The sequence below is a fragment of the Bos javanicus genome, chromosome 2 (assembly GCF_032452875.1).
Source record: "Bos javanicus breed banteng chromosome 2, ARS-OSU_banteng_1.0, whole genome shotgun sequence".
Taxonomy (NCBI): domain Eukaryota; kingdom Metazoa; phylum Chordata; class Mammalia; order Artiodactyla; family Bovidae; genus Bos; species Bos javanicus.
The window spans coordinates 133,769,831-133,796,894 of NC_083869.1; the positions used below are offsets into that span (position 1 = coordinate 133,769,831).

The 27,064-nt window shown below is 59.9% G+C and overlaps 1 protein-coding gene across 2 annotated transcripts in view; it reads left to right on the forward strand.

The window, feature by feature from the left end:
* The window catches only part of ALDH4A1 (aldehyde dehydrogenase 4 family member A1), a 33,487-nt gene extending 7,146 nt beyond the window's left edge, over positions 1–26,341 (forward strand). The window contains exons 2-15 of one of the 2 annotated variants that reach the window (XM_061395184.1): positions 6,881–6,974; positions 7,623–7,715; positions 11,365–11,412; positions 12,141–12,296; positions 14,588–14,737; positions 14,813–14,887; positions 15,982–16,169; positions 18,784–18,857; positions 21,129–21,325; positions 21,468–21,515; positions 22,423–22,575; positions 23,217–23,338; positions 23,873–23,991; positions 24,836–26,341. In XM_061395184.1, the coding sequence (XP_061251168.1) occupies positions 6,881–6,974; positions 7,623–7,715; positions 11,365–11,412; positions 12,141–12,296; positions 14,588–14,737; positions 14,813–14,887; positions 15,982–16,169; positions 18,784–18,857; positions 21,129–21,325; positions 21,468–21,515; positions 22,423–22,575; positions 23,217–23,338; positions 23,873–23,991; positions 24,836–24,993 (1,675 nt within the window). In that variant the 3' untranslated portion in view covers positions 24,994–26,341. The remainder of the gene's footprint in view (positions 1–6,880; positions 6,975–7,622; positions 7,716–11,364; positions 11,413–12,140; positions 12,297–14,587; positions 14,738–14,812; positions 14,888–15,981; positions 16,170–18,783; positions 18,858–21,128; positions 21,326–21,467; positions 21,516–22,422; positions 22,576–23,216; positions 23,339–23,872; positions 23,992–24,835) is intronic. The other variant, XM_061395174.1, reaches the window with a different exon arrangement.
* The last annotated feature ends 723 nt before the right edge of the window (positions 26,342–27,064 follow it).

Genomic DNA, 27,064 nt, shown 5'->3' on the forward strand with positions numbered 1-27,064 from the left:
TGGCACAGCCGAAAACAGAGCTGAGATGGCAGGGCTGGTAGGCACCTTAGGTCACTCCCACCTCGGGGCGGCCTCTTTCCTGAAGGGAGAAGAGAGGAGGAACCCGTCCCATCAGCTGGCCGAGGGTCTCCACCTTGTTGTCGTCGTTTACTCGCTCAGTCCTGTCTGACTCTTTTGTGACCCCGTGGACTGCAGCCCGCCAGGCTCCTCAGTCCATGGGATTCTCCAGGCCAGAATAATGGAGTGGGTTGCCATGTCCTCCTCCAGGGGATCTTCCCAACCCAGGGATCAAACCCAGGTCTCCCGCATTGAGGCAGATTCTTTACCGTCTGAGCCACCAGGGAAGCCCAAGAGTACTGGATTGGGTGATCTTCCCAACCCAGGAATCAAACCTGCATTGCAGGCGGAGGGTTCTTTACCACTGAGCCACCAGGGAAGCCCTCTAGGCGCTTCTGCCAGAGCGCATCTCCCAGGCCGCATCCTGTCACTCCGAGAGCTGTGACCACGAGCCGTTACTCTCTGAACCTCAGCTTCCTCCCCCAACCCTGTCCATCAAATGGATGTAGTAATAGTTTGCAGGGTGACGTATCTGTAGGGTGATCACTTAGCACCACACGAGGCATGCCATAAATGCTTCAGAAAAGTTCCTTGAAGTTTTCCAGGGCAGCTTATCCTGAGCTTCAGGCACGGCTCTGCACTTTCTCTCAGCTTTCCTCCACCCCCAGCCCCTTATCTCAGTGATTAGGAGGATTGGTCTTATCAGGTCTCAGATAACAGCTGAAAAGCCCAGAAGCTGAAGGAAGGAAGGGCGAATTCCTTTCCAGTCCTCTGCTTGGCCTTGGCTGCCCCCACTCCAGCTCCTGGGGACCTGCCTCCAGGAGCCCGGTCCTGGGAGCCTGGTGTCCAGCTGTGTGCTGTTTTCAGGGTGTTCCTTGGATGCTCGCTGCAGTGTAGGAACACAGACAGTCCGAGTTGTGTGATGAGGGGTGTCGTCTGTGAGGTGATCTGATAGGGGCCCCATCCAGGCTGAGCAAGGCTAGTATCCCCTGCAGAGGGGGTGAGGGAAGGGGCGGGAAGGCCAGAATGTCAGGATTGCTGCTGACAGGGTGGGAGGTGGGGTGGGGATGGGAAACGAGCCTGGAGGCCTCAGTGGGGATTCGGATTCTTTATTGCAGAAGAAACAAGAAGCCACTGGGTAGTTTTGAGCTGAGCACTTACTTACCCTTTCTCTCTCTGTGTTGATGACGTTTTCATGTTGCTGCTGCTGCTAAGTCGCTTCAGTCGTGTCCGATTCTGTGTGACCCCATAGACGGCAGCCCGCTAGGCTCCCCGATCCCTGGGATTCTCCAGGCAAGAACACTGGAGTGGGTTGCCATTTCCTCCTCCAATGCATGAAAGTGAGAAGTGAAAGTGAAGTCGCTCAGTCGTATCCAACCCTCAGCGACCCCATGGACTGCAGCCTTCCAGGCTCCTCCACCCATGGGATTTTCCAGGCAGGAGTACTGGAGTGGGGCGCCATTGCCTTCTCTGATTTTCATGTTAAAACTATGGAAACTGGTAGCTGCTACCTTTTCAGCTCCTGCCCTGGGTGGGACAGGGGCTGGTTGGGCTTCCGTGGTGGCTCAGCTGGTAAAGAATCCGCCTGCAGTGCAGGAGACCTGGGTTTGATCCCTGGGTTGGGAAGATCCCTTGGACAAGGGAAAGGCTACGCACTCCAGTATTCTTGCCTGGAGAATACTATGGGCTGTGTAGTCCCTGGGGTCGCAAAGAGTCGGGCACACGGAGCAACCTTGGCTTTCACAGCCGTTTTCACCTTGTGAGCTCCTGCTCTGGGTGGGCCATGGGGCTTTGTTCCAGTGGTTTCAAGAGGAGCTTGGAGTCAGTGCAGCTGGAGTGGCTATTGCAGTCGTGCGGGTGGGAGCCTGTGGTGCCTTGGACCAGGGTGGAGGCCTGGGGTGGCCAGGGTGGAGGCCTGGGGTGGCCAGGGTGGAGGCCTGGGGTGACCAGGGTGGAGGCCTGGGGTGACCAGGGTGGAGGCCTGGGGTGGCCAGGGTGGAGGCCTGGGGTGGCCAGGGTGGAGGCCTGGGGGTGGCCTGGGAGCCCAGGCGCCTCCGCTTCCTGTCAGTTTTCCCCTTTGTACACTTCAGAGCTCAGCATTCCCTGCTGCAGGAGATGTTTTGGTCTTGCAGCCTTTTTAGCTCAGATCCTAAAAGGATGGGTGAGTCATCCCATGCAGAGGGTGGGTCAGGGTAGCTGGGGTCTCAGACTCAGGCGGTGAAGTCACCAGGTGAGAAGCGGCACCCCAGGTGGTTAGGGGAAACTGAGTCAAATCCCGACTCTGCCTTATGTTTCTTTCCTGAAGCGGGAGGGCTGAGAGCTGCTCTAAGATGGTCGGGATGGACTCGCCTTTGCATCCCTGAGCCAGGCACCTGCCAGGTGTGATGAACACGTGGGTGGGTGAGACCTTTGACCTCATCTGAGCTATCTCTGCATTCTTGCCTTGTGGGAAAGGTGTATGCTGACGGCATGAATGAGTGAGTAAGTGAGGAACACAGTCTTGCCTGGAAGGGCCTTGCAGATCCTCATAAAAGCCCCGGCTCCTACAAGTGCTTCATTCTGCCTTCCCCTGAGCCAGTGGAAGGGTGCTCGTGTTATCCCTAAGGGCCCGTGAGCCAAGGGGAAAAAAAAAAAGGCTTGTCAGGCATTCCTAGATTATTTTTGGCTCTTAGTTGACTCAGGCTCTGAGGCTGATCTTTGAACTAATGTCTGGTCCCTCTGTTACATTCAGACAGATGGACAGTCCAGTGGACAGTGGGGCCAGGGCCTGGACACTTTCCAAACAGCCAGCCAGCCACGTAGGCATGTGATCCTGAGGTCACAGTGGCCGTCTGCCCTGGGGAAGACTTGCCCCGCTTCTGATGTGGCCTGGGGTGGGAGAGCGGGGAGGGAACCATGCTAGTAGCCCCGGGTGGGACCCAGGGCTACATTTATTCCAGCAGTGTTTGCTGAGCCCCTGGACGCCTTGGGAGGGTCTGGGAACCAGTTTGCCTTAGAAAGCCTGGCCTGGTGGAGTAAGCATTCTGGAAGACCTTTGCAGTTTCTTAGGAAAACCTAAGAGCAAGACGAGTGAGCAAGGCTTGTCATCCTCACAGTGACCCTGCAGGGAGCATGGGTCCCCCGTTCTTCAGATGAGGAAACAGAGGCCTGCGGCATTTTTACAGTGCAGTGTGGGAATGCAGTGAGGCCTCCAGCAGTTGTGGGGGTTCGCCCAAGATGTCTGCTTCCGGTGGAGCCTGTGCTTTTCGCACCGGCCAGGCCCTGGGCTCCAGAGAGGGCTTGGGCTGCCCACCTCCCGGGGCCCGGTCCAGCGTGTGGCGGCGCTCTCCTGGCTTGAGGGGGACAAGGTGGTGGCTGAGTCACTGCTACTGCTGAGTGCCCAGTGGCTCAGCTGGTGAAGAATCCGCCTGCAGTGCAGGAGACCCCGGTTCCATTCCTGGGTTGGAAGATCCCCTGGAGGAGGGAAAGGCTACCCACTCCAGTATTCTGGCCTGGAGAATCCCATGGACAGAGGAGCCTGGTGGGCTACAGTCCACGGGGTCAAAGAGTCAGACACAGCTGATAGACTAACACACACACACTGCTACTCAGGCCCAGAGAGAGGCATCTGGAACCTTCCAGATGGTGGAGGGTGGGGAAGGGGGAAGACAGTGCCCTCCTCTTTCCTGCCAGGATGTTGAGGCCTGTGGCTGCTGGAGTTTTCCGGCCTCTGCAGTCTTCCCCACCGTAGCAGTGGATTTTCCTTCGTTGCGCAGACCTGAAGCTCTGCACCGGTCTCTCTTCAGATCTGTAGGGCGACCCCAGGAGATGCAGGTCCCCCTGTGACACTGAGGACGCGGGCACCAGGCCGCACAGCTCACCAGAGGCCCAGCTGGCCCCGCGTTGCGTTTCTTCCTATGTTGGGGCAGGGTGGGGCCTGAGGAATGCTCGCTTCCTTGGGTGTGGTGGGTGCAGCTGGGGCTCACGGGGAGGAGAGGGAGGAGAAAGCCCCAGAGCTCATGGGCGGGTGGGGGTGGGGTCCTAGGAGACCGGCCCTCCCCCCACCCCCCCAACCTCCACTGCACAGGCCTCCTCTTGCTCTTCCTGACTTGTCCTCCCTGCTCTGGGCCTTTGCTCTTCCCCCTGCCTGGAACACTCTTCCCAGCTCTTCTCAGACCTCCTGCAGGTGGCCGGCAGAGGTCACCTCCTCCGTGAGGCCCTCCCTGGCCACCCCAGCTGAAGTAGCCCCGCCCTCCTCCCTCCTTAGTTATGTTCTTGTCCTTTCAGTCTCGGGCTTCCCTGGTGGCTCAGACTGTAAAGAATCTGCCCACCACGCAGGAGACCTGGGTTTGATCCCCACCCAGGGGATCAAGATCCCCTGGAGAAGGGCATGGTGACCCCCTCCAGTATTCTTGCCTGGAGAATCCCGTGGACAGAGGAGCCTGGCGGGCTGCAGTCCACGGGGTCACAAGAGTCGGACGTGACTGAGCGACCGACACTCGCTTTTTCAGTCACAGTTGTGTTTCTTCTTTTTTTTAATTTTTATTCTTACTTTGGCTGCACCCCGAGGCGGCACGTGGAGTCTTGGTTCTCCAAGCCCGGACTGAAGCCGCGCCCTCTGCCGTGGGAGCTTAGAGTCTTAGCCACTGGGCCTCCAGGGAAGCCCGAGTGTTCCCTTCTTGCCTGGGTCCCGCACTGGAGGCCGGCTGCGTGCAGTCACAGGGTCACTGTCTTGGTCACTGCTGTCCCTCCAGATGAGCAAGCTGCCTTGCATCCTGGTTGGGTCAGCGGCGATCTGCGCGTACAGCCTGGTGTGATGTCCTTCCTTTAGGCCTCCAGGCCGGGTGTCTGAGCCCAGAGGCCTTCTCAGTGAGAAAGGTAAAAAAGTGCCCGACATTCACAGCCAGACTGTTTGGTTCTCTCGTGCGTAAGCCCTCAGCCTCAGACGCCCTCCCCAGGGGCTGTGATGAGGTGGGCGGGCCAGGCTGCTTCAGACTGCCCAGCAGAGGTCTCTGTGCCCCCCACCCCCGATACCAGGCAGCGCCCGCTTGCCCAGGGAGGAGCTGCTGCCTCTCACCCCACCGTGGAATTGCCGCACTTGCTGACCAGAGCCAGCCCCCGCGTCCTTATCCCTCCCCAAATCAGCTGCCGTCACCCCGGTCCTGAAACGGGCTCCCCCTCACACCCCACCCCCGGAGGCCTGCGGTCCCTGCGGTGTGCGTGACCGGGAACCAACTGGTCCACCTGCAGACGTGTTCCTCCCAGGCTCTGCCCATGGGGCGTTGACCGGAGGGAGACAGAGCTGGGCTTTTCTGGACTTGAATCTAGGTTTCTCTTGATCTTGGCCTTGAACGAGTCCCCTTCCATTTAGGACCTAAATCACCGTATTTCTGTCGCAGGCCGCCTGTGAGGCCCTTCCGGCGCCACCATGGTTTTACCAAAGCTGATGCTCCCTGTGTGTCCTCCAGGGCCTTTGTCATCGCTCTTGCCCTCGTTTACAGCTGGGGAAACTGAGGCCTGGAGGGGAAGGCCTACTGCTGAGGCTCCTCCAGCGCTGGAATGACGGACTCTTTTTGGAAAATTTTAAGGCTGCATTTATTAACAAGTGTTTTCATTTAAGTGTGTGTTATTTTGTATAACGTTTTGTATATGTATTTTATATATATTTTTTTCATCTAAGTATGTTATATAAAATGGTATTTTTTATATACCATTTTCACCAATATAAGATTATATATACCCATTTTTTAATATTCTCTTCCATTATGATTTACCAGAGATTACTAAATATAGTTTCCCATGCTGCATAGTAAGACCTTGTTTATCCATTCTGTAGGTAATAGCTTGGACTTACCTGGTGGCTCAGTGGTAGAGAATCCTCCTGCCTCTGCAGGAGATGCTAGGTCAATCCCTGGGTGGGGAAGATCCCCTGGAGGAGGAAATGGCACCCCACTCCAGTATTCTTGTCTGGAAAACTCCATGGCTAGAGGAGGCTGGTGGGCTGCGGTCCACAGGGTCACAAAGAGTCGGACACGACTGGATGACTGAGCACGCACACGTGGCAGCTTCCATCTGCTGACCCGGCTCCCTCTTCAGCCCTCCCCCAGCCCCCCCCCCAGCCCCCTGTCCCAGTCCATGAAGGGGGTGACCGACCCACCCTGGGGCCCCCAAACACATTAGGGATGGCACCACTGGTGGTCACCGATCAGTGAGGCCATGGGGTCAAGAGTGAATAGGGTCCCCAGAACAAGGGGTCCTTGGCATTCAGTCCCCAGGAATCAGACCCTGAACGCCCACAGCAGCCCTCCCTGCGGCTGTGAGCCGAGCTCAGGGCACCCCTCCGAGTTCACGGCCCTCCCCTTGGGCGTTCTTGCCCACCCGGAACTCACGTCCTTGTGCCAAGGAGCTCTCAGCTGGTTCCCATCCGGATGAGACTGAGCTGTGGTATGTGCTGACTTTGCTACTTAGAGAAAGGAGTAACTTAGGTCTGTTTGGGAGAAAGTCCACCTTGTGGGGAAGTGCAGATTAAGCCTGCTTTATGTGAAAAACACCCAGGCATGGTTCTGTACCTGTGAATTCCAACTTCAAGCAACCGTGTGAGTCTCTGTGGCGGTTCTCATTTAGGAGATGGAGACATAGGCTCGGAGGAGGCAGGTCAGGTGTCTGAGGACTCACAGTAGCAGGACCTGGGCTTGAACTTTGGTTTTGGACTCCAAGGCCGGTTCTCATCCCCCAGTTCTATAATGGGTTTGCATTTCAAGGTTCTGGGCAGCCCAGGTCCCCCTGAAGGTGACGGGGTGTCGGGGCTGGCGCTGCTGACCTGCGCGCCTCTGTTCCCCGCCAGGCTGTGTCGGAGGTGCGTCTCCTCCCTCCAGGTGGCCAACGAGCCCGTGCTGGCGTTCATGCAGGGCAGTCCTGAGCGAGATGCGCTGCAGAAGGTAATGGGGACAGTGAGGGGCACCCAGTAGTGCCTGGAGGGCTTGGTGGAGACAGCCTTCAGCAGCTCCCACGAGACCTGTCTGCGCCCGCAGCCACCCACCCCCTCGTGCCCCTGCCCCCAGCCCTGGGAGCACCCGGGAATCGGCAGAGCCGTGCGCTGGGGACGGGGGTACCTGGGAGCGGCAGGGTGGCCACCTGGGCCTCTTTGGGGTCCCAGGTCAGGGGTCATGAGTCTGCAGATAGTTTGTGCTTGGAAACATCCTCCGGGGAATCCCCTGGACTGTGGTTAGGACGTGCTTTCACTGCTGAAGGTGGGGTTCCGTCCCTGGTTGGGTAAGATCCCACCAGCCACATGGCACAGCCAAAAGAGTTTCTCCCCTTAATACCAGGGTTTTAAAATTGTGAGATTTCACGTAAATTTCAGACCCAGTTTTTAAAATCTCCTCTCTAATGGGACAAGCTGGCAACACCGGCCTTGGCTTGTCGCAGGCCAGGAGATAACGGGGCGGGGCCGATCGGGAGGATGTGTCTCTGCCCCCTGACCCCCCTCCCTTCTCTCCGGGGCTGCTTTGCAGACCCTGCCTCGGGGTTTTGGTGGGCAGCAGGAGGGAAGGAAGGGCTCGCATGGCCTCTTGTCCTCTCCCCAGGCCCTGAAGGAGCTGAAGGGCCGGACGGAGGCCATCCCGTGCGTGGTGGGGGACGAGGAGGTCTGGACCTCGGATGTGCGGTACCAGGCGTCGGTAAGTCCAGCGGGCCTTGGGGCTTGGCCGCTCCCCGGAATCCCAGGGCACATAAACACGCTCTTCGGGGGTTCTGCCTCCACAGGGGCTTCGAGTCCACCGCGGGCTTTTGAATTCCGAGGACCGGTGGAAAACTTCCAAAGGCAACCTTGGGGGACACTCATAAAAGGTGCCGGCATCACGCCTGCCATGGGGAGGTTAGAAACAGCAAGTGCCCCCAGCTTCGCCTTCGCTTTACAAAGCTGACCCCCTAACCACCTAGAGAGCAGGAAGCAAGGGCACAGTCAGAGTCAAAGCAGATCCTGCCCTTCACAGACACACACTACTCTATATACTCTCTACACAACAGACACACACTGCTCTCTACAGAACAGACACACACTGCTCTATACACAACACACTCTCTACACAACAGACACGCTGCTCTTTACACAACAGGCACATGCTACTCTCTACAACAGGCATACGCTACTATATACACAACAGGTAAGCAACAAGGATTCACCGTATCACACGGAACAATATTCAGCATCTTGTAATAAACTGTAATGGAAAATAATCTGAAAATGTATATATATATTCAGTTACATATACATATATATTTAACTGAATCACTTTGCTACACACCTGAAACAGTATACTTGAATAAAAGAGAAGATATTCTTCCAAAGAAAGGCAGTCACCAAAGCCCTGCTGTGTTTTGGGAACCAGTGGTCTAAGTGACCATGAGCTCAGCAGAGGTGAGCTCTCTGGGCGTGGCAAGTGGCGCTTCCTTCTGGAAGGCCTCCTGGTGGAGCCCAGGCTCCATCCGCAGACACAGCTGTGAGGCCCTGGCCCCTTTGCGCAAACTTCTGCAGTCCCTGCCACTCCCCCGGAGGCTGGAAGAGCAGGAGGTTAGCCGCCCATTTTACAGATCGGGAAAGGCTCCGAGGCGCCAGTGGCCCCCCTGGGGTGGCACAGTTAGACATGGAACAGGGATGAGGGATCCAGGTTCCCCGGAACCATAGTCCCTTGATTTGACTCACTTTTTATTAAAAACCTTTGGCCATGCCTGTACAGCATGCAGGATCTTATTTCCCCGACCAGGGATCGAGCCCATGTCCCCTGCAGTGGAAGCGCAGAGTCTTATCCAGTGGGCTGCCGTCGGAACCCCTTGATTTCGATTCATGTGAATCCATTCACACCCTGACTGTTTCTAAAGGGGCTTTAGAAGCAGCGTGCTAATTAACATATGGCAGCAAGATAGTCTTCTTGCTCTGACCTGATGGCCACAACATTGTGAAGCCTTGGGCCCTTGCTGGAGATGGCCACAAACTTACTTTTAGGCCTCCTGGTTTGTAGGGGAGAGGAGACCACATCACTGACCCTAGCCAGAATGTTCCTGAGATACATCCCACCTGTGTAGTTGGAGGAACGCAGCCATTCCTGGGGCTGGGCCTGGAGAGAAAGTTCTTGTGGAGGAGTCAGAAGGACGCAGTGATGTGATAAGCAGCATCCCCACGAGCATCCTCATCTCCCACACAGATGTTCCGTGGGGCTGCTTCTCGCCCACTGGCGTCTGGGTACGATATCAAAGCCCATCGCCCGAGGATGCCCACAGGTCACCCTGCAGGCCCCACGTCCACTGCTGGGCTGGGCTTTCCATCTGGAGCTCCTGCTGCAAGTCAGCCACTGGGAGCTTCATCTCCGAAACCTAAAGACGGGGCCATTTCATGTATAAATCCAAACATCCAGCTTCTGTTGGGAGAAGGAAGGTGTGGCCACACGAGCGGCCCCCCCGTGAGCCCCTGTGCGGGTCCGGCCGCCAGCGCCCCGGTCCCTACAGCCCCAGCCCTCTGCGCTCAGCCCTCTCTCCTCTCTGGGCCGTGCAGGCCTCTCGGAGCTCCAGCCGGAGCCGGAGCGCGTCTGCATATCCCTCCAGCACCCTCCTTCAGCCTTCCTCTCAGCGGGGATTTTGCTAGAAATGGGGCCGCGATAGACAGCCTGTTCTCCCTAACAAGTCCCTGGGCTTGATGGTTAAGAAATAGCATCCGCACTTGTGCCCCCAGCTGTCCGTCTGTTCAAGGGCGAGAGTGACACCCTGGTGGCAGCTGGGATCTTGCCCAGGATTCACGGCTGAATGGAGGTCTGCATCCACCTAAGGGTGAACCCTGGGTCGACTTCAACTGCAGGCAGAGGCCCCATTCCAGTCTTTTTATCCCTTGTCACGGCAGGGACAGTTGTAGCCCAGAAAGGCTTAGAGCAAACAGCCAGCTTGGCTACGCGCAGAAGTGGAATGTGTGTTTGTGTGAGCGCACGTGTGTCTGCGTTCTGATGTCAGGGCTGTACGTGGGGTTCCCAGCTTTGTGCGGCGCAACCAGTTGCAAAGTAAGTGCCACGGTGCGTAAATGAAGCAATTTACTCCTTGGCATTATTAGCGAGAAACCTGTTTAAAGTTGGAAGACAATTTCCAAAAGGGTGACTTTAGCTCTTTCTAGCGGGGGTAGGGGGGTACTTATGGGGCTTCCCTGATGGCTCAGATTAGGTAAAGAATCTGCCTGCAGGGCAAGAGACCCAGGTTCGATCCCTAGGTCGGGAAAATCCCCTGGGGAAGAGAACAGCTGCCCACTCCAGGATTCTTGGGTGGAGAACTCCACGGACAGAGGAGCCTGGTGGGCTACAGTCCATGGGGTCACAAAGAGTCAGGAGGTACTTATAAATCATGATAATAAAACCCATTCATCCATCCAAGTGCCCTCAGCCCACACCCAGGGGGGCTGGCTGCCGGGACACAGATGAACACAGTAGATGGCTCTGTGCTCACGGAGCCGACATTGGGGAGAGTGAGGTTGGGTACGTGTCAGCAGAGAGACAAACGAGAGATTTCCAGATGTGAGAGGAGCTGTGGAAAGCGCAGGTGAGGGCTGGGGATGTGAAGGCCACTTACGGTGGGGCGGTCCACGGGCCTCTGAGGTGGCATCTGAGTTGAACCGCAGGGATGAGATGGGCTGGGGACTCACTGCCAGCTGAGGGGTCACAGGTGCAGAGTCAGGAGGAGGCTGGGGGAGCTGCAGAGCAGGGAGGAAGCTGGTGGGGTCGGAGCATTCGGTGCAATTCTTGTTGGCTGTGGTTCAGAGCCTCTTCCAAGAGCCTGGGGAACGAACCATTGGAGAGGGTGAAGGAGGGTGAGAAAAAGCCCATGGCTCATTAGAATGCTTCCTGATTTTAGGCTGGTGGAGGGGTTAAGAGTGTGGGCTTGGCAGAAGTGAGTTCAGACAGAGATGTTTGGAGGGCCAGGTGCCCATAGGCAGCTGGGGAGCTGGGATGGGAAGGTGGGTAGGGGGCTATGATGAGGAGTCTGCAGCAGGTGGGTGTCCAGGGAGGCCAGGGAAGGTCTTGTGTAGGACCCCACGGGAACACTTGGAACAAAGCCCTGAGGATTCCACACGAGGCTCAGTGGGCATCCGAGGGGCGTGTGTGTGGGGGTGGTCTGCCTAAATCTAAGAGCTCCTCATTTGCCCCCACGCAACTCCTGGGGATTGGAGCGGGGAGAGCGAGCGTGTGGAGGACTCTGGCCTGGCAGCAAGCTCTGAGCCCGGCTCCGTCCCCACCCGCCTGGGGAGGGCTCCTCCCTCGTGGACAGCAGCCTCACCCTGCTCTCTCCTTGCAGCCCTTCAACCATGGACACAAGGTGGCCAAGTTTTGCTACGCAGACAAGGTGAGTCCCTGGCGGCCTGCCTGGTGAGTTGACCTCTGCTGCCGTGGGGGTGGAGGTCAGTTACAGCCTCCCTCTCGGGCCATGGTTGGGGTAGGAGGGCTGGCACTGAGGGTGTCCCTGGGCAGGTGTCTTTGGCCAGGCCAGGTGTGCCAGGGCTCACGTGGGCCTAATGAGAGCTGCCTGGGCCAGGGCTGGGGCATGCCCTGATTGGGGGAGGGGATTCTGGAAGGCTGAGCCTGGGAAACGGGAGGCATCGCGGAGAGAAAGGGGCAGAGACCTGGCATCAGGGAAGGCCAGCGAGGGCGCGGGGTCGAGGCACTGGCATCACATGCCGATGAGGCGGTTGGCAGCTGGGATGCCAGCAGGGGCCTGTCTCTGGCTGCAGCTCTGGCCCGACAAGGACAAGGTCAGGTCCTGACCTCATGGGCTGCAGGCCCCGAACCGCGGGTGTGGGAGTACCAGGCTCCGGGAGCTGGGGGAGGCCACGAGGGGAAATGGAGCGAGTCCTTGGCATGGGACCCACTGGTAGGCGCCTTGGGCTCCTCCTGACTGGAGGGGGGCAGGCTCCGAGCCTGGGGCAGCCCAGCTGGCTGTGGGACCCAGCATATGCCACTGTCAGGGGGAGGGAGATAGGGGTCCTCCCTGGGTGGATAGTGATCTCTCCGGATCGCTCCTCTTGCTCCCTTGCTGCCGTGGGAGGAAGCCCCCAACCTCTCCCTCTTCATCAGGCCCTGCTCCACAGAGCCATCGGGGCCGCCTTGGCTGCCAGGAAGGAGTGGGACCTGAAGCCTGTGGCGGACCGGGCGCAAGTCTTCCTGAAGGCAGCCGACCTGCTGAGCGGGCCACGCAGGGCCGAGGTCCTGGCCAAGACCATGGTGGGGCAGGTGAGGCACCCGCGGGGCTGTGGGGGCTGTGGGGGTCGCACCTTGTCCAGTTCGGCAGACATCGCTGCATGGGTCACCAGGACCCACCAGGCCTAGGAAAGAGGACAGTTCAGTTTAGTTCAGGTGCTCAGTCGTGTCCAACTCTTTGCGACCCCGTGGACTGCAGCACGCCAGGCCTCCCTGTCCATCACCAACTCCTGGAGCTTGCTCAGAACTCATGTCCATTGAGTCAGTGATGCCATCCAACCATCTCATCCTCTGTCGTCCCCTTTTCCTGCCTTCAATCTTTCCCAGCATCAGGGTCTTTTCCAGTGAGTCAGTTCTTTGCATCAGGTGTCCAGAGTATTGGAGTTTCAGCTTCAGCATCAGTCCTTCCAATGAACACCCAGGACTGATCTCCTTTGGGATGGACTGCTTGGATCTCCTTGCAGTCCAAGGGACTCAAGAGTCTTCTCCAACACCACAGTTCAAAGGCATCAATTCTTCAGTGCTCAGCTTTCTTTATGGTCCAACTCTCACATCCATACATGACCACTGGAAAAGCCATAGCCTTGACAGACCCATATATATTACAGGCCAGGTGACTTGGACTACGCTTGCATGCCCTCCTCTGTAAGCAGCCCCTCGTGTCCATCTGTCCCTGCCCTGGGCCAGGCCCTCGTGCTTTGCCTGGACTGACAGTGGCCCCACACAGCCCTCCAGGCTCTCTCAGGCCCCTGCAGGCCTCACAGCGGTCTCTGTGACACCCCCCGCAGGTCACTCCAGGCATATGAACCACCGAGCTCTCGCTGTCTGGCTGCAAGTCATGTCCCAAGTCCCGAGCCCGGCCCCCACGGCCCTTCCATCCCCACCTCTGTCCAGCTGGCTAGCTGCTGTGCCCTTTCCTGCCAGACCATCCCACCCACGACATCACCAGTCTGGACCTAGCCAGGCTCCTGGACACCACAGACATCCCGACCCCAGTCTCTGGCCTAGGTCCCCCGGCTAGAATGCTCCCTGTCCTCTCTGCCCTGTGAACTTTTTTTTTTAGTTGGCTGTGCTGGGTCTTGTTGCCGCACGGGCTTTTTCTCCAGTTGCAGCGATCAGGGGCTACTCTCTCATTGTGGGATGCAGGCTTCCCATTGCAGTGGCTTCTCTTGTTCTGCACAGGCTCGGGGCCATGGGCTCAGTAGTTGGGGCGCCTGGGCTCCAGAGCACAGGCTCAGTCATCGTGGCTCACGGGCTTAGTTGCTCCGAGGCATGTGGGATCTTCCGGGACCAGGGCTCGAACCCGTGTCTCCTGCATTGGCAGGCGGATTCTTTACCACTGAGCCGCCAAGGAATACTCCCCTACTTTGTGAACTCTTTAACTGTCAAGGTCTAGCCCAGGAACACCCCCTCTGTGAGACTTCTAGGACCTCACCAGTCCACAAGGACTGGGTTCCACCTTTGTGCCCCTCGCGACATGCTGCTCCTTCCTTGGTTACAGCTCAGGCCGCATCGGGGTGTGATGATGACCTCATATGTGTTTGCTGCGTCTTTACAAGCTTTTTTGGGCTTAGCAATCACGTTAGTGTTTTCTGTCTTTCTTTCTGGGTCTTGCTCTGTGTCTGCGTGGAGTCACGGAAGCTCCTGATAAGCGCTTTTGTAGTGAGTGCTTATTGAGCTGGCAGGTAGCACTTGGAGCACAGAGTGCGGGGAAGGAGCAGAGGGAGAGGGTTCATTTCACAGTAAGGATCTTGGCTCCGCCCACGGCTCAGGCTGCGCCCACAGCCCTGCCAGGTCGCCAGCCTGTAGCGAGAGCGCCCTCTGCTGCACAGAGCTGCTACAACACCCCCACCACCAGCCCAGTGTCTCCCGATAGAGCCGAGCCCCCTCGGGTGGACGTTGGGTCTCCAGAGGGTCCCAGGTGAGCCATGCCTGGGCAGGAAGAGGCACACACACTCCAGGACCAAAGGAAGATGCCTGTTTATTTGACCTAAGACTCAGCAGCTCGTAGGAAGTACGGTGGCCGCGCGGAAAGTGGGCAGGCGCAGAGAGGCAGACAGGAGCAGTTTCCCTTCCCCGGCGGGGCGTCCGGGGCAGGGCAAGCAGCCACCAGCGACCGCGTGTGCAGCGAGGGTGTGCCAGATCCTGGAGAGCCCGACTCCGGCCGCCCAGAGGCCTGATGTTTGCAGTCCTCAGGTCCCCTGGTTCTTTCTCCCAAACACACATGCGCATCAAGTGACTGCGGGCACAGGGTCCAGGGTCGGGAGAGGGCTCTCCAGAGGCAGGTCCTGCACTGCTGACCCTGGGGCCCTCCCGCCTGGCAGGGGAAGACGGTGATCCAGGCGGAGATCGACGCTGCGGCTGAACTCATCGACTTCTTCCGCTTCAATGCCAAGTTCGCCATGGAGCTGGAAGGCGAGCAGCCCCTCAGCGTGCCGCCCAGCACCAACAGCATGCTGTACCGGGGGCTGGAGGTACCGCCCGGGGGTGGCGTGGGCGGGGAGCCGCCGGAAGCCCTGGGCCTGGCCTCACCGCCTCTTCTTCCCCAGGGCTTCGTGGCGGCCATCTCCCCCTTCAACTTCACTGCGATCGGCGGCAACCTGGCAGGGGCTCCGGCCTTGATGGTGAGATGTGGACAGCGGACTGGGGGGTGGCAGGACCGAGTCATCGCTTCCCCCTCAACAGTCAGGAGGCCACGTCGAAGCCCTGGGGCCCCGCCCTTGTGGGGAGAGGCACAAAACGTGGAGGCAGCTGGCCGCCTGGAGAGGCTTCTAGGGTCGGAGGCTGATCTGGGTCCCCATTGCCCCACTCTCCCTGGGTGGCCCCAGGCCAGCCCCTGCCCTCCTCTGAGGCCGTTTCCTCATCTGCAAGATAGAAATAACAGAAAAGCTTACGTTACAGGGTTGGGAAGAGCAAGTGAGACTGTGTTTTGACTCGTCTTAACAGCAGGCAGGTCTGGCCCAGTGCAGGATTAGTGTTACGCAGGGGCTGCTAACGATAATTACAGCTCACCTCTGAATGCTTGCTCTGTGCCCGGGGACTTATTCGTCAGGGTTGCACGGCTAATAGATGATGAAACAGGTAGAGGTTTGGGCTTGGTTTGTCTCAGTGGTCTTGAAGTCAGAGGGCTCCACTGCCGTGGTCAGGATGAAGGTGGCTGTGAGCTCCCTTGAGTTGGTGGGGGAGCTCTCTCACCACCTTGGGGGGGCCTGGGTCACCCAGGGAGCAGCAGGAGGGCTGAGCAGTCGGGGCGGCGGGTGATCTGGGAGGTGCTCATGCACGGGCCCGTCTTCATGCGTCTGTGCTCAGACAAACGTGCACACACCCAGCACCCACGTGCCCTCCTCCAGAACACGTGCAGACAGAGGCCTGTGCGTGCTGTCCCAACCTCACCCCGTGGGCGCCCGGCAACTTGGAAACACCCAGAACAGACCTGCCTGAAGGGTGCTGGCAGGATCAGTTGGCGCAAACTTCTAGAGGAAGGGAGCCTTGGCCAGAGCGTGGGAGCAGGCAGGGCAGGGCGTCAGCTCATTCGCAAGGACTTTGAGGGCCCAGTGCCCAGCACCTGGGGGATTGGGGCTGGGTTGGGGACATCCTGGCCTGCACTGGGACCTACCTGGTGGCTGCAGCTGAGGGATGGCTGTACCTTGGGGTAGGGTGGGGGTCGGGGCTGCTGGCCGCCCTTGGCCTTGTGAGTCATCACTTGCCTCCCGGGCAGGGCAACGTGGTCCTGTGGAAGCCCAGCGACACTGCCATGCTGGCCAGCTATGCCGTCTACCGCATCCTCAGGGAGGCCGGGCTGCCCCCCAACATCATCCAGTTTGTGCCAGCCGATGGGCCCACCTTCGGGGACACTGTCACCAGCTCAGAGCACCTGTGTGGCATCAACTTCACAGGCAGTGTGCCGTAAGTCCCCGAGGAGGGCTGGGCAGGGTAGCCTGGGGATGCTCCCCAGGCCTCCCAACCTCTGTCTGAGAACCGGGGCTGTGACTCAGGGGCCAGGCACTGACTGTGCCCCGCCTGCTCGCTCGGTGGCCTTGGGTAAGCCCCTTCACCTCTCTGAGCCTGCATATGTGCTGACTCCTACCTTGCAGAGTCGTTGTGAGGGTCAGACTGTTCAGTGGACAGGAAAGAGGGTTACAGGCCAACAGGCCAGGAGCAGCCTACAGGTATTTGGCGACACGGATTTTGATGCCACCTCTGACCCTAGAAAGGACAAAGGGGAGCTTGGAATGAATTGGAGGAGAAGTCAGGAAGGCTTCTTGGAGAAGGTGGCGTCTAAGCAGAGGAGTGGGCCAGGCAGAGGTGGAGGAGAGCAGTCTAGGCGGGAGAAGCACGTGCAGAGGCGTAAGGCTGAGGCTCTTGTGCTCTGGGAGGTGGACGCAGTCCCGTGAGGCTGGAGTGGGCAGCTTGGGGTTGAGGGTCAGAGGGTGGGGGCGGCACGTGGTTTGGTCACAGCCGTGTTTTCGTGCACTCAGCTGATGTTCACTGAGCCCTGTGCTTGCTGGGCTCTGCTGACGCCAAAGCTGGGCAGTGAGCGCGGGGAGGGTCAGGTCCTGCCTCTGGGGCTTGTTTTTGTTTTGTTGTGACTCACTGGGTCTTAGCTGAGGCATGTGGGATCTAGTCCCCCTGGCCAGGGATCAAGCCCGGGCCCCCTGCATTGGGAGTGTGGAGTCTCAACCACGGACCATCAGGGAAATGCCTCTGGAGGGATTAGACTTGTGACTGCAGGACCCGTGAAGGTGTTTGGACTTTATCCTGAAGATGGTAGGAGCCGTGGAAGGTTACCTGCAGGACAGGGAGCGCGACCGTGTCAGTCGCTCAGTCGTGCCTGCCTCTTTGCGACCCCTTGGACTGTGGCCCCCCAGGCTCCTTGTCCATGGGACTCTCCAGGCAAGAGTGCTGGGGCGGGCTGCCATGTCCTTCTCCAGGGGATCTTCCTGACCCAGGGATGGAACCCAGGCCTCCCACATTGCAAGCAGATTCTTTAGAGGGACTGGCTGAATCAGTCAGACTTAAGCGAGTACAGTGCTCGCTCTCCAGGTGGACCTGGCCAGTGGCTCTGTGTTCTTTGACTCCTAATGGAGGTGGACAGCCGTGTACCCCCGGGATACTTTCATGTGAAAATCCAAATGGGGCTTCACTTACGAACCCGGTCCCCCGGGGCCTGCATTTCCGTGTGGCACCACGGGCTGGAGACGGGTGGGTGGTCTCTGGTTCCCCGCCATCCCGACAGGCCCTGCGTCTCCGCATGCCTGGACAACCTCAGCCCCTCTGGGGCCTGCGTGTGCAGCCTCTGACCTAGATGATGGCTCTGGCTGCCCTGAGCACACGTCTCTCACAGCTGGGAGCAGGAGACAGGTTAGGAGGATCTGGAGAGGGAGAGCGACACCTGAACCCGGGTAGAGAGGTGGGAGCCGGGAGAGATGGGCTGAGGAGGTGGCAGGGAGACTCGATCGCCTGTCTATGGGGTCGGGGGTCAGTTGGGACATCCAGGCTCGAGGCTGGAGGGGGCACTGTTCACCAAGGTGGGCTCCCCAGACGGCTGGGCACCCGGGAGCCTCGGGAAGGAGATGGACCAGAAGCTGGTCACCGTGAGTTTGAGGTCCCCACGGGTCGTGTGGGCGGAGAGGTCGGGGCCTCTGCTCTGGGTCTCCCAGGTATCCTGGGTTCGCCGCAGTGGCTTCTCGCCCTCTCTGCTGACCTCAGGGTCCCACCCGCCCCGTCCAAGGTTTGCCGGGTGGCGACGGCCGCGTTAGAATTGCTGAGGAGGGCGGTTTTCCAAAAGGCCCTCTCCGCCAGCCACGGGCCCCACGGGTCCCTGCCTATTAGCGGGCGGAGCGGGCCTGGCCCCCATTTGCCATGCTCTGGTGAGCAGCGGGCTCCAAGGTGGGAAAGTCATAAATTAGTATCAGCTACTGTGTCGCCAGCTCCCTGGTGATTAGCATTTTTATTGTTTTGTGGTGCTGAGGTTGGTCACACTTGGAGCCCCGGGAGGAGGCGGGGGCCTGAGCCGCCTCTCCCAGGATGCTCCCTGGTCCCCGGACCCGGGTGTGAGCTCGAGGTGCTCCTCGCAGACCCTGGTGGTGTGTGTGCCCCGTCAGGCACCCGCGGCATGCCCGGCACTGTCCTCAGCACTTGACTCACATCAGAGCCATCCCAAAACGGCCCCGCCAAGCGAAATTGTTCTTGTCCGATTCCAGATGTGGCATGAACTTGAGGCCCAGAGAAGTGAAGTGTTGGGCACAAGATCACACAGCTGTGTGCGCCCGGGTCGGGACAGGAGCCCCTTGGCCTGGGGGCGGGGCCCCTCTCTGCCCTGCCTTGCTGCCAAGCTTCCCCTTGCTGCCTCCTCGTAGGCCCTGCACGCAGCCCATGGCCAGCTGTCACCTCCGCCAGCCTCCAGCGGGCTGCTGACCCTGTACCCCGCCCTCTGGTCAGGCGGGCGGGGAGCAGGCCCCTCACCTGCGCAGGTGCCTGAGCCCGGCGCCCTGATCCCCACTCTGTCCTCTGATTTCAGCACCTTCAAACACCTGTGGAAGCAGGTGGCCCAGAACCTGGACCGGTTCCGAACCTTCCCCCGCCTGGCTGGAGGTAAGGGCCCCCTCCCCAGCCGCGGCTGTCGTGGGAGAGGAGGAGCTGGGGGGCTCTGCAGGGGCGGAGCACTCCAGCCTGGAGCCCCCACCCTGGCAGGCCCGGGGGTTGTTCCGAGAACTTCTGGCTCAGAGCGCGCACTTCTCGTCCATTCCTCATGCAGCAAGGGAATTGCTGTTTGTGCAGGGGTGCTTTTTGGAGGTGGGGATGCAAGGGTGATGAGAGCCAGAGACCCAGCCGTCACCAGCTTCTGTTCCAGCCGTGGGAGGCGGCAGTAAACAGCTGCCGTGAGAAGGGCTCATTAAAGGAGAGCAAAGAGGTGACAGGCAGAGCCGCCTGGAGGCTGGGTGTGGCAGGCGGCTGTGACTCCAGGGTGGGGAGCCTCTTCAAGGAGGGAGCATTTGAGCGGAAACCTGAACAGTGAAGAGAAAAGAGCCTCGCCGAGGTCTGGAGAGCAGACCGTCACGGGTGCGGACGCTGGACCGCCGTCCAGTGGACCTTCCTGCAACGATGGACATGGGCTTCACCGTGCGGTCCTGTAGGGTAGCCGCTCACCGCGTGTGGCCGCAGCGCTCTGGAAACGGGACTCGTGTGACTGAGGAAGTGAAAGTTACGTTCAGTTTTAATCAGTTTGAATTTAAATGGCCGCACGGGGCTTGGGACTCCCATGTTGCATTAGGTTGCATCACCCAGATCTAGGCCAAGGAAACAGGTAGTGGAGAGACCACGAGGTGGGAATGAGCTTGTGTGTGAAGAGACGTGGCCAGTGTAGCTGGGAGAGGGGGTGGGGTGGGGCAGGAGACGGGGCTGAGAGCTCGGCAGGGATGGGTCTTGTTGAAGTAATAATGTTCCCACAGCTTTGTGGCCAAGGACATTTGGCATGCACTGTGTTTAAAGCGAAACGGATTCCTTACCTGCAGGACTTCTCAGAGCCTTTAACTCGCTAATGTGCAAGAGCCAGGGTTGGTGTGTAGTGTCTCTGAAGCTCTTTGGGGTACAGAACCCTGTTTTGACAGGGGCCCCAGTGGGTCACAGTGCCGTAAGGGCAGAGCTGGGGCTGCCGGTCTAGTCTTCTTGCTCCTGGAAGTGAAGTGGGACCCACAGGGAGACTGGACCCCACTCCTGAGCTGGTGGGAGCTTTTAAAAGAAGTTTTGGTGAAGTATGGTTGATTTAGTCTTAGGCTGCGGTATTTACAAATTGGGATGATTCACAGTATCGGGTTAGTTTCAGCTGTACAGCAGAACGGTTCAGTTATGCATCTGTATATTCTTTGTCGTGTTCTTTTCCATCATGGCTTATTACAGGACATTGAGTATACTTCCCTGTGCTAGGGGCCTTGCTGCTCATCCATCCTGTATGTAATCGTTTGCCTCTTAAGCTGGTGGGGCTTTGTTAGGGGTGTCAGGGCAGGTGACTCTGCTCAGGGCCAGCGGTAGCATCTCTAACTTCCAGCCTCTCAGCACACCCCCGTCCAACCTTCGTAAGCCGGAAAACTGTGAGTCCCTTGGGTCAGCTGTGCATGGTTTTCAGTTCAGTCTCCTTCCCACCATCTCCCTGAAGGAGAAAGACAGCTGCTCACTCCACCACTTCCCAACCATGAGTACACGACTTGGTCTCTCTGTGCCTCAGTTTTCTTGTCTTTAAAATGGGATGATGACGGGAGGTTGCTGCGAGGCTTCAGTGAAAGGGGCGCAGAGTGCTTTGAAACTGAGTCTGGCGGGTAGTGAGTGCTTTGCAACACCAGCTGCTGTCGGCTGATGTTTAACTGAAGGAAGAAAGTAGTAAGGCCCGGATGGTAGCGTGATTCCCTGGGCTCTCTCACACCAAGGGGACCAGGGAGGGGTGTCCCCGCCACGCGGAGGGGAGAGGAGCCAGCCCTGGCCGTGGACCCGGCTGGGGATCAGGCGAAGGCTCAAAGGAAGCTGTGCCTGCTGCCGGGAGCCCTGGGTTCTGGCCCTTCCTCTGCCTTATCTGTGTTGGGCAGCATTCCCATCCCCAGGCTCAGCTTTCTCGTCTGTGAAATGGGAAAGCTGGTCCCGACGCCTCCTGGTGCCCTTCGCCCGTGCCTGGGCCTCCATCTTCCCGTCTGTAGGGTGGGAGGACAGGCCTGGCTGGTCAGTGTCCAGGGCGTATGGCTTCTCACGGTCTCCTCCGCCCGTCCTGGGGGCTGCTCGCGGGCCCCTGTGCACAGGAGCAGGCAGCATGTTGGGCCCCGGGGCCGGCCCCAAGGCCCACTGCCCCACGCGCGCCCCTCCCTTCCCGCCCCCTAGAGTGCGGGGGCAAGAACTTCCACTTTGTGCACCGCTCGGCCGACGTGGACAGCGTGGTGAGTGGGACCCTGCGCTCGGCCTTTGAGTACGGCGGCCAGAAGTGCTCAGCGTGCTCCCGCCTCTACGCGCCCCGCTCGCTGTGGCCGCAGATCAAAGGGCGGCTGCTGGAGGAGCTCGGTGGGATCAAAGTGGGCAATGTGAGTGGCTCAGCCTCCTGCCGCGGCCCAGCGGGGGGCTGATGGGATTGGCCGCTGGGGGGGCGCCGTGTGCGAGGGGGGCACTCCTCTTGTCTCACGCCGACGGCCACCTCCTCTCCATCCGTGTCTCCCTTGCCTCCAGCCTGCAGAGGATTTTGGGACCTTCTTCTCTGCCGTGATTGATGCCAAGGTACAGGGGGGGTGCCAGGCCTGTGCTGGGTGGGGGGCGGGAAGAGTGACCCAGATCTGCTGCTTAGAGCAGGGTAGCCTGAGATCCATGCACACAGCCCCTGCCGCCCCCGCCAGCCCTGGAAGGAATAGAGGCATCCCTGCCCAGAGAGGAGCTCGCCTCCTGCACACCCTGCCTCCAGGCCCCCTTAAAGTGCCCGTGTTCGCCTGCACACCTGCACGCACACCCGTGAACACAGGTACACGCACAGCCGTGAACACAGTCACGTAGACCTCTGTGTGGGGTCACGCACGTAGGTCCACCCGTGTAAACACATGCACAGCTGCACGCACACACGTCTCCACACACAGACGAATCCGGCAACGCGTGTGGACACGTGGATAGGCACGTGTGTGGTCTGCATTGCAGAAACATGATGCCGGCGTACGTGTGCCTGCACACCTAAACCTAAAGACTCATTTGTATGTATGTATGTTTGCATGATGTTTATATGTAAGTGTACATGTTCTTGGACTTCCCTGGTGGCTCAGACGGTAAAGCATCTGCCTACAATGTGGGAGACCAGAGTTCAATCCCTGGGTCGGGAAGATCCCCTGGAGAAGGAAATGGCAACCCACTCCCATACTCTTGCCTGGAAAACCCCGTGGCTGGAGGAGCCGGGTGGACACAGTCCACGGGGCCGCAGAGCCGGACTCTTTCTTTTTCTTTCTGTACGTGTTCTAACACACACATGCACACGAGCCTGCGCGTCCAGTCCTGTTTCTGCCCTGCTTAGCCAGGCCCTGTTTGCCCGCGGCCACCCCCGCACCCTGCCTTCGCCCCCTTCAGAATCGGGCCGATGTGTTGGGGGCTCCTGCTGGGAGCGGCCTCCAGCCGGCCCTTGATACGCCCTGCCCCGATCCCGCAGTCCTTCGGCCGCATCCGGAAGTGGCTGGAGCACGCCCGCTCCTCGCCCAGCCTCACCATCCTGGCTGGGGGCCAGTGTGACGACTCCGTGGGCTACTTTGTGGAGCCGTGCATTGTCGAGACCAAGGACCCCCAGGACCCCATCATGAAGGAGGTGACGGGGAGGGAGGGGCTGGGAGGGCAGCGTCTCTGGGCGTCGTCCCGTCTCACAGCTGAGCGTGGCACGGCCCTGCCAGGGGCCTGCCTCACCCCCGGGGAGAGCAGAGCCAGGCCCTGGGCTCAGGCCTCCTGACCCCAGATCCCTGACGCTGCTGGCCGGGCTGAGGTCACAGCACCGACTGCCTGCTGCCCCAGAGGCCCCTACAGCTGTCTCAGCTTCTAACATCTGTGGAGTCGTCAGTGTGGGCCAGGAAATTGGTGTGTTGTTCCCATTTTACAGATGAGAAACTGAGCTTCTGAGAAGTTAGGCAGTTGCTCAGGATGACAGTGTCCCCAGCCCCCAGGTGACATCACAGGGCAGTCCCCTGGCCGCCTGTTGCCAGAAGTGTCCCCCTCCCAAGGGCCTGGACTCTTGGCTCTGGGGGTGGGTCTGGCTGGCAGGGAGGACAGAGGGTCTCTGGATCTTCTGCCAGGCTGGGTGGGGTGGGCAGGGTAGGAGCCGTCCTGGAGAGAACCCTCCAGGAGGCAAGGCCTGGCCCAGGCTGCTGGGCTGAGAAGGGGATCGGGGGCAGGGGGATGCGGCGGAAGCCTCGGGGACGGGTCCAGGCGGGGCCCGACCCTGGGGCTTCTCTCCAGGAGATCTTCGGTCCCGTGCTGGCCGTGTACGTCTACCCGGACGAGGAATACAAGGAGACGCTGCGGCTGGTCGACAGCACCACCAGCTACGGCCTCACGGGGGCAGTGTTCGCCCAGGATAAGTGAGTGGCCGCGGCCCCTCGGCGCCAGTCCTGACGTCCTCCTGTCCCCGGAGACAGCCCACCCCGGACGCAGATCCCAGCAGCAACGTGCCCTTGCTGCTCTCCATGCCCCTCACTCCGCCCCGGCCGGCAGGTAGACAGAGGCCGCAGGCTCCTTGGTAAAGCGTTGGTGCTGGGGCCGCACTGTTGGCTGCTGCCCTCTAGGGCCCCTCTAGGGCCGGGGCCGGGCAGTCAGTGCCTGTGGCGCGCCGCCCGGTCTGGCGGGGCTCAGGGCGGAAGGCGGGGCTTGGGCCCAGGCGTTGCCCTCGTCTGGTGGAGGTCCTGGTGGAGGGCCCCCTGGGCACCGTGATGCTGGGCTGAGGCTTCGCCCCGTCTTCTCTCCGTGGCACTGGTTGCCTCCCTGCGTCTGCCTCTAAGAGGGGAAGGCGGGGTTGGAACCTGTGGGGGCAGGCTGGGGCTTGGGGGGTTCCCGAGCTGCCGAGGGCAGGGGCCCAGCGCTGGCAACCGCCCTCTTAGCGCCGCCCTGCCTTGTAGGGACGTTCTCCGGGAGGCCACAGAGCTGCTGAGGAACGCCGCGGGCAACTTCTACATCAACGACAAGTCCACCGGCTCAGTGGTGGGCCAGCAGCCCTTTGGGGGCGCCCGAGCCTCGGGTGAGCGGGTCCTCCTTTCTAGCAGGGGGTGAGGTCCTGGGGGAGACCCTTGCTGCTTCATCTCGAGGGTGTTAAGAGGCACAGGAGGAGCTCCGGCGGCTGAGCACGGAGGGCCAGGCCCTGTGCGAACTGAGTCCTCCCGACAGCCCCCTGTTGTGCTGCCCGTGCTCTTCCCATTTTACAGAGGGGAGAACTGAGGCCAGGGGGGCGCGTGGCTAAGAAGTGGTGGAGCCAGGATTTGGGTCCAGCACCCGCATCTCGGCTTCCCAGGTGGCTCAGTGGTAAAGAACCCACCTGCCAGCGCAGGAGATGCGGGTTTGATCCCTGGGCCAGGAAGGTCCCCTGGAGGCGGAAACGGCAACTCTTCAGTGTTCTTGCCTGGGAAATCCCATAGACAGAGGAGCCTGGCTCCTAGTCCATGGGGTCAGAAAGAGTCGGACACGACTTAGCAAGTAAACACAACTTACCGTCTTCCAGGCCATTGCAGTCCAACCCCCTCCTGTCTACAAATGGGGAAACTGAGGCTTGGCGAGGGGCAGGGACTTGCCAGAGGTCACGGTGCCTGGTGGCAGAGCCGGGGCCAGAACCTGGGCCTCCCCGCTCCCTGTCCAGCGCCCTCCACTGTGCTTTCCTGCCTCTCGGACACGCTGTGCAGGTGGGGTGCGGGGACCTGGGGAGCCTGGGCGTCCTGTCTGCTCGCCGGCGCCTGCCCCCCGACCGCCGGCTGCGTGCCCTCTGCCCAGAGGCACTCGAGGAGCCCTGGCCACCGTGTCAGGGTTGGCTTAGTTGTCTGCTGCCCGTTCCTTCTGTCTGCTCGTCCCCGCCCCTTCTCCCTTCTCCCCAGAGCTGCTGTATCTGTCGGGGGACAAACAGAGCTGTCTTTCCACAGGAACCAATGACAAGCCAGGCGGCCCCCACTATGTCCTGCGGTGGACGTCGCCCCAGGTCATCAAGGAGACGCACGGGCCTCTGGGGGACTGGCGCTACCCGTACATGCAGTGAGCCCGCTTGGCGCCTCCGCCGTCCGTCCGTCCAGACGACTGACCTCAGTGCACTGACCACGCCCCGTGCTTCCACCCTGCCCCCATGGGGCGACTTTCTAGGCCCAAGTCCTGCCCCCTGCCCCGCATCGGCCTGCGTCCTGGCCTGTACCACCCCTTAGAGTCAGCTGTGGGCTCTGGGTTGAGATCACGCTGTGGGGAGGTGTAGGGCTGCCACCCCTGCCCCCAAAGAGTATCCTAGAAATTCCGCCTGGTGAGTGTGACCTTGGCGCCTAACTGGTTCTCCATCAGTCCCCTTCTTGCTCCTCTCTGCTGTGTCCAGGGTCTCAGGGGCCTGGGGCGTGGCAGTGGAGAAGCGCGTGGATCTGCAGGAGGAGGAGGCAGCTCTGGGCGCCCTGGCACGCCGCACCCACCGAGGCCCCTGGCTTCTCCGGGTCTCCAGGGTTAGGGGTGACCAGGGAGGCCTGCAGGCTGCCACGTTGTGGTCACAGGTCGTGGGGGCACCAGCTGGCCTTGCCCTGTTTGGTTCGTGCTGCTCACTAGCTCTTTGCCCAGACGCACCTGTGCCAGCAGGTACCCGCCTGTGCCAGCAGGTACCTGCGCCCAACCAAACGCCTTAGACCGAGTGTGCCTTGCTCCCGAGTGCCGGAGCTCTCGGAGGCCCTCAGATTGCTGGCGGTCTCCAGGCGATGGGGCTGGGGGGCTTCTGCAGTCCACCTGCCAAGGTGCCAGTCCTTCCTGTTGGGCCTGTGAGGTTGGCAGACCTTGGGGGCCCTTCCTGCCACTTCCTTAGCTCTTGGGTTCTGCCTCGAGAGCCTCCTGTGGCCTGGGGCTTCCTGCAGGAGCTCAGTGCCCACTGGCCCAGGTAGATGTTGCCCCTACCTTCCCCAGTGCCCCAAGACCTCACCTCGGGTCCCCATCTGGCCTGGCTGAGGCTCACCTGTAGAATCGTTCCTCCTTGGCATGTTCGTGGCTCTGTGTGTGGACTGGCCCCTCGGAGGCCTGTTCCTCGATGCAGCTGATCGGGGGACACTCAGATGCATCCTGGGTGGGTTCTGGGTGGTCAGGTAAGAGGCGACTCTGAGGAGAGTTTTTAGGGGGCCCTCCAGGCACCTCCGAGGGCTGGCGTGGGGCCCCCGTGGGGCTGGAGTGGCTGTTCCCCCAGTGCACGGTCACGCCGTGGCCCGCAGTCTGGGCCGGGCCTGGTGCCAACAGGCTTGTTTCTCATGGGGGCCAGGATGGGCGGCGGGCAGGCCGGAGGCGGTCCTGGCTCTGCTAGTTCTGCACTGTGAGGCGGCCGTGGGATTTGCCCTGATGCCACCTAATAAAATGCCTCTTCCTTAACCAAACTGGTGGTCTTTCTGGTGGGAGCGGTGGGGGCTGGTCACCTTCTAAGTCCGGTGAGATTGCCAACATGTCACGGGTGTCAGGGGCACAGTGCCCGTGATGTGATGGAAGGAAGGGTGAGCCCTGATGGCAGAAAGTCCTATGTGAGTGGCAGGAACTCTAGAGCCTGAGGGCCTGGGTACACACACACACACACACACAGAGTCTTGAGAATTCAATGAGTTAATTCACATAAGTGCTCAGAGCAATGCCAGATATGGAATTAATGATTCAACAATGTTAACCTGTTTACCCATTGTTAAAACAACCACCATTAAGTGCTGTGATAGTTAAGTTCGTGGGTCAGCTTGGCTGGGTTATGATGCCCAGGGGTCTACTTAAGCATTATTCTGGATGTTTCCATGGAGGTGTTTTTTGGATGAGATTAGCAGGAGACATTGGAGATGGTGATGGCACCCCACTCCAGTGCTCTTGCCTGGAAAACCCCACGGACAGAGGAGCCTGGTGGGCTGCAGTCCATGAGGTTGCTAGGAGTCGGACACTTTCACTTCTTACTTTCATGCATTGGAGAAGGAAATGGCAACCCGCTCCAGTGTTCTTGCCTGGAGAATCCCAGGGACGGGGGAGCCTGGTGGGCTGCTGTCTATGGGGTCGCACAGAGTCAGACATGACTGAAGCGACTTAGCAGCAGCAGCTGGAGACATAAGAGGCATGGGTTTTATCCC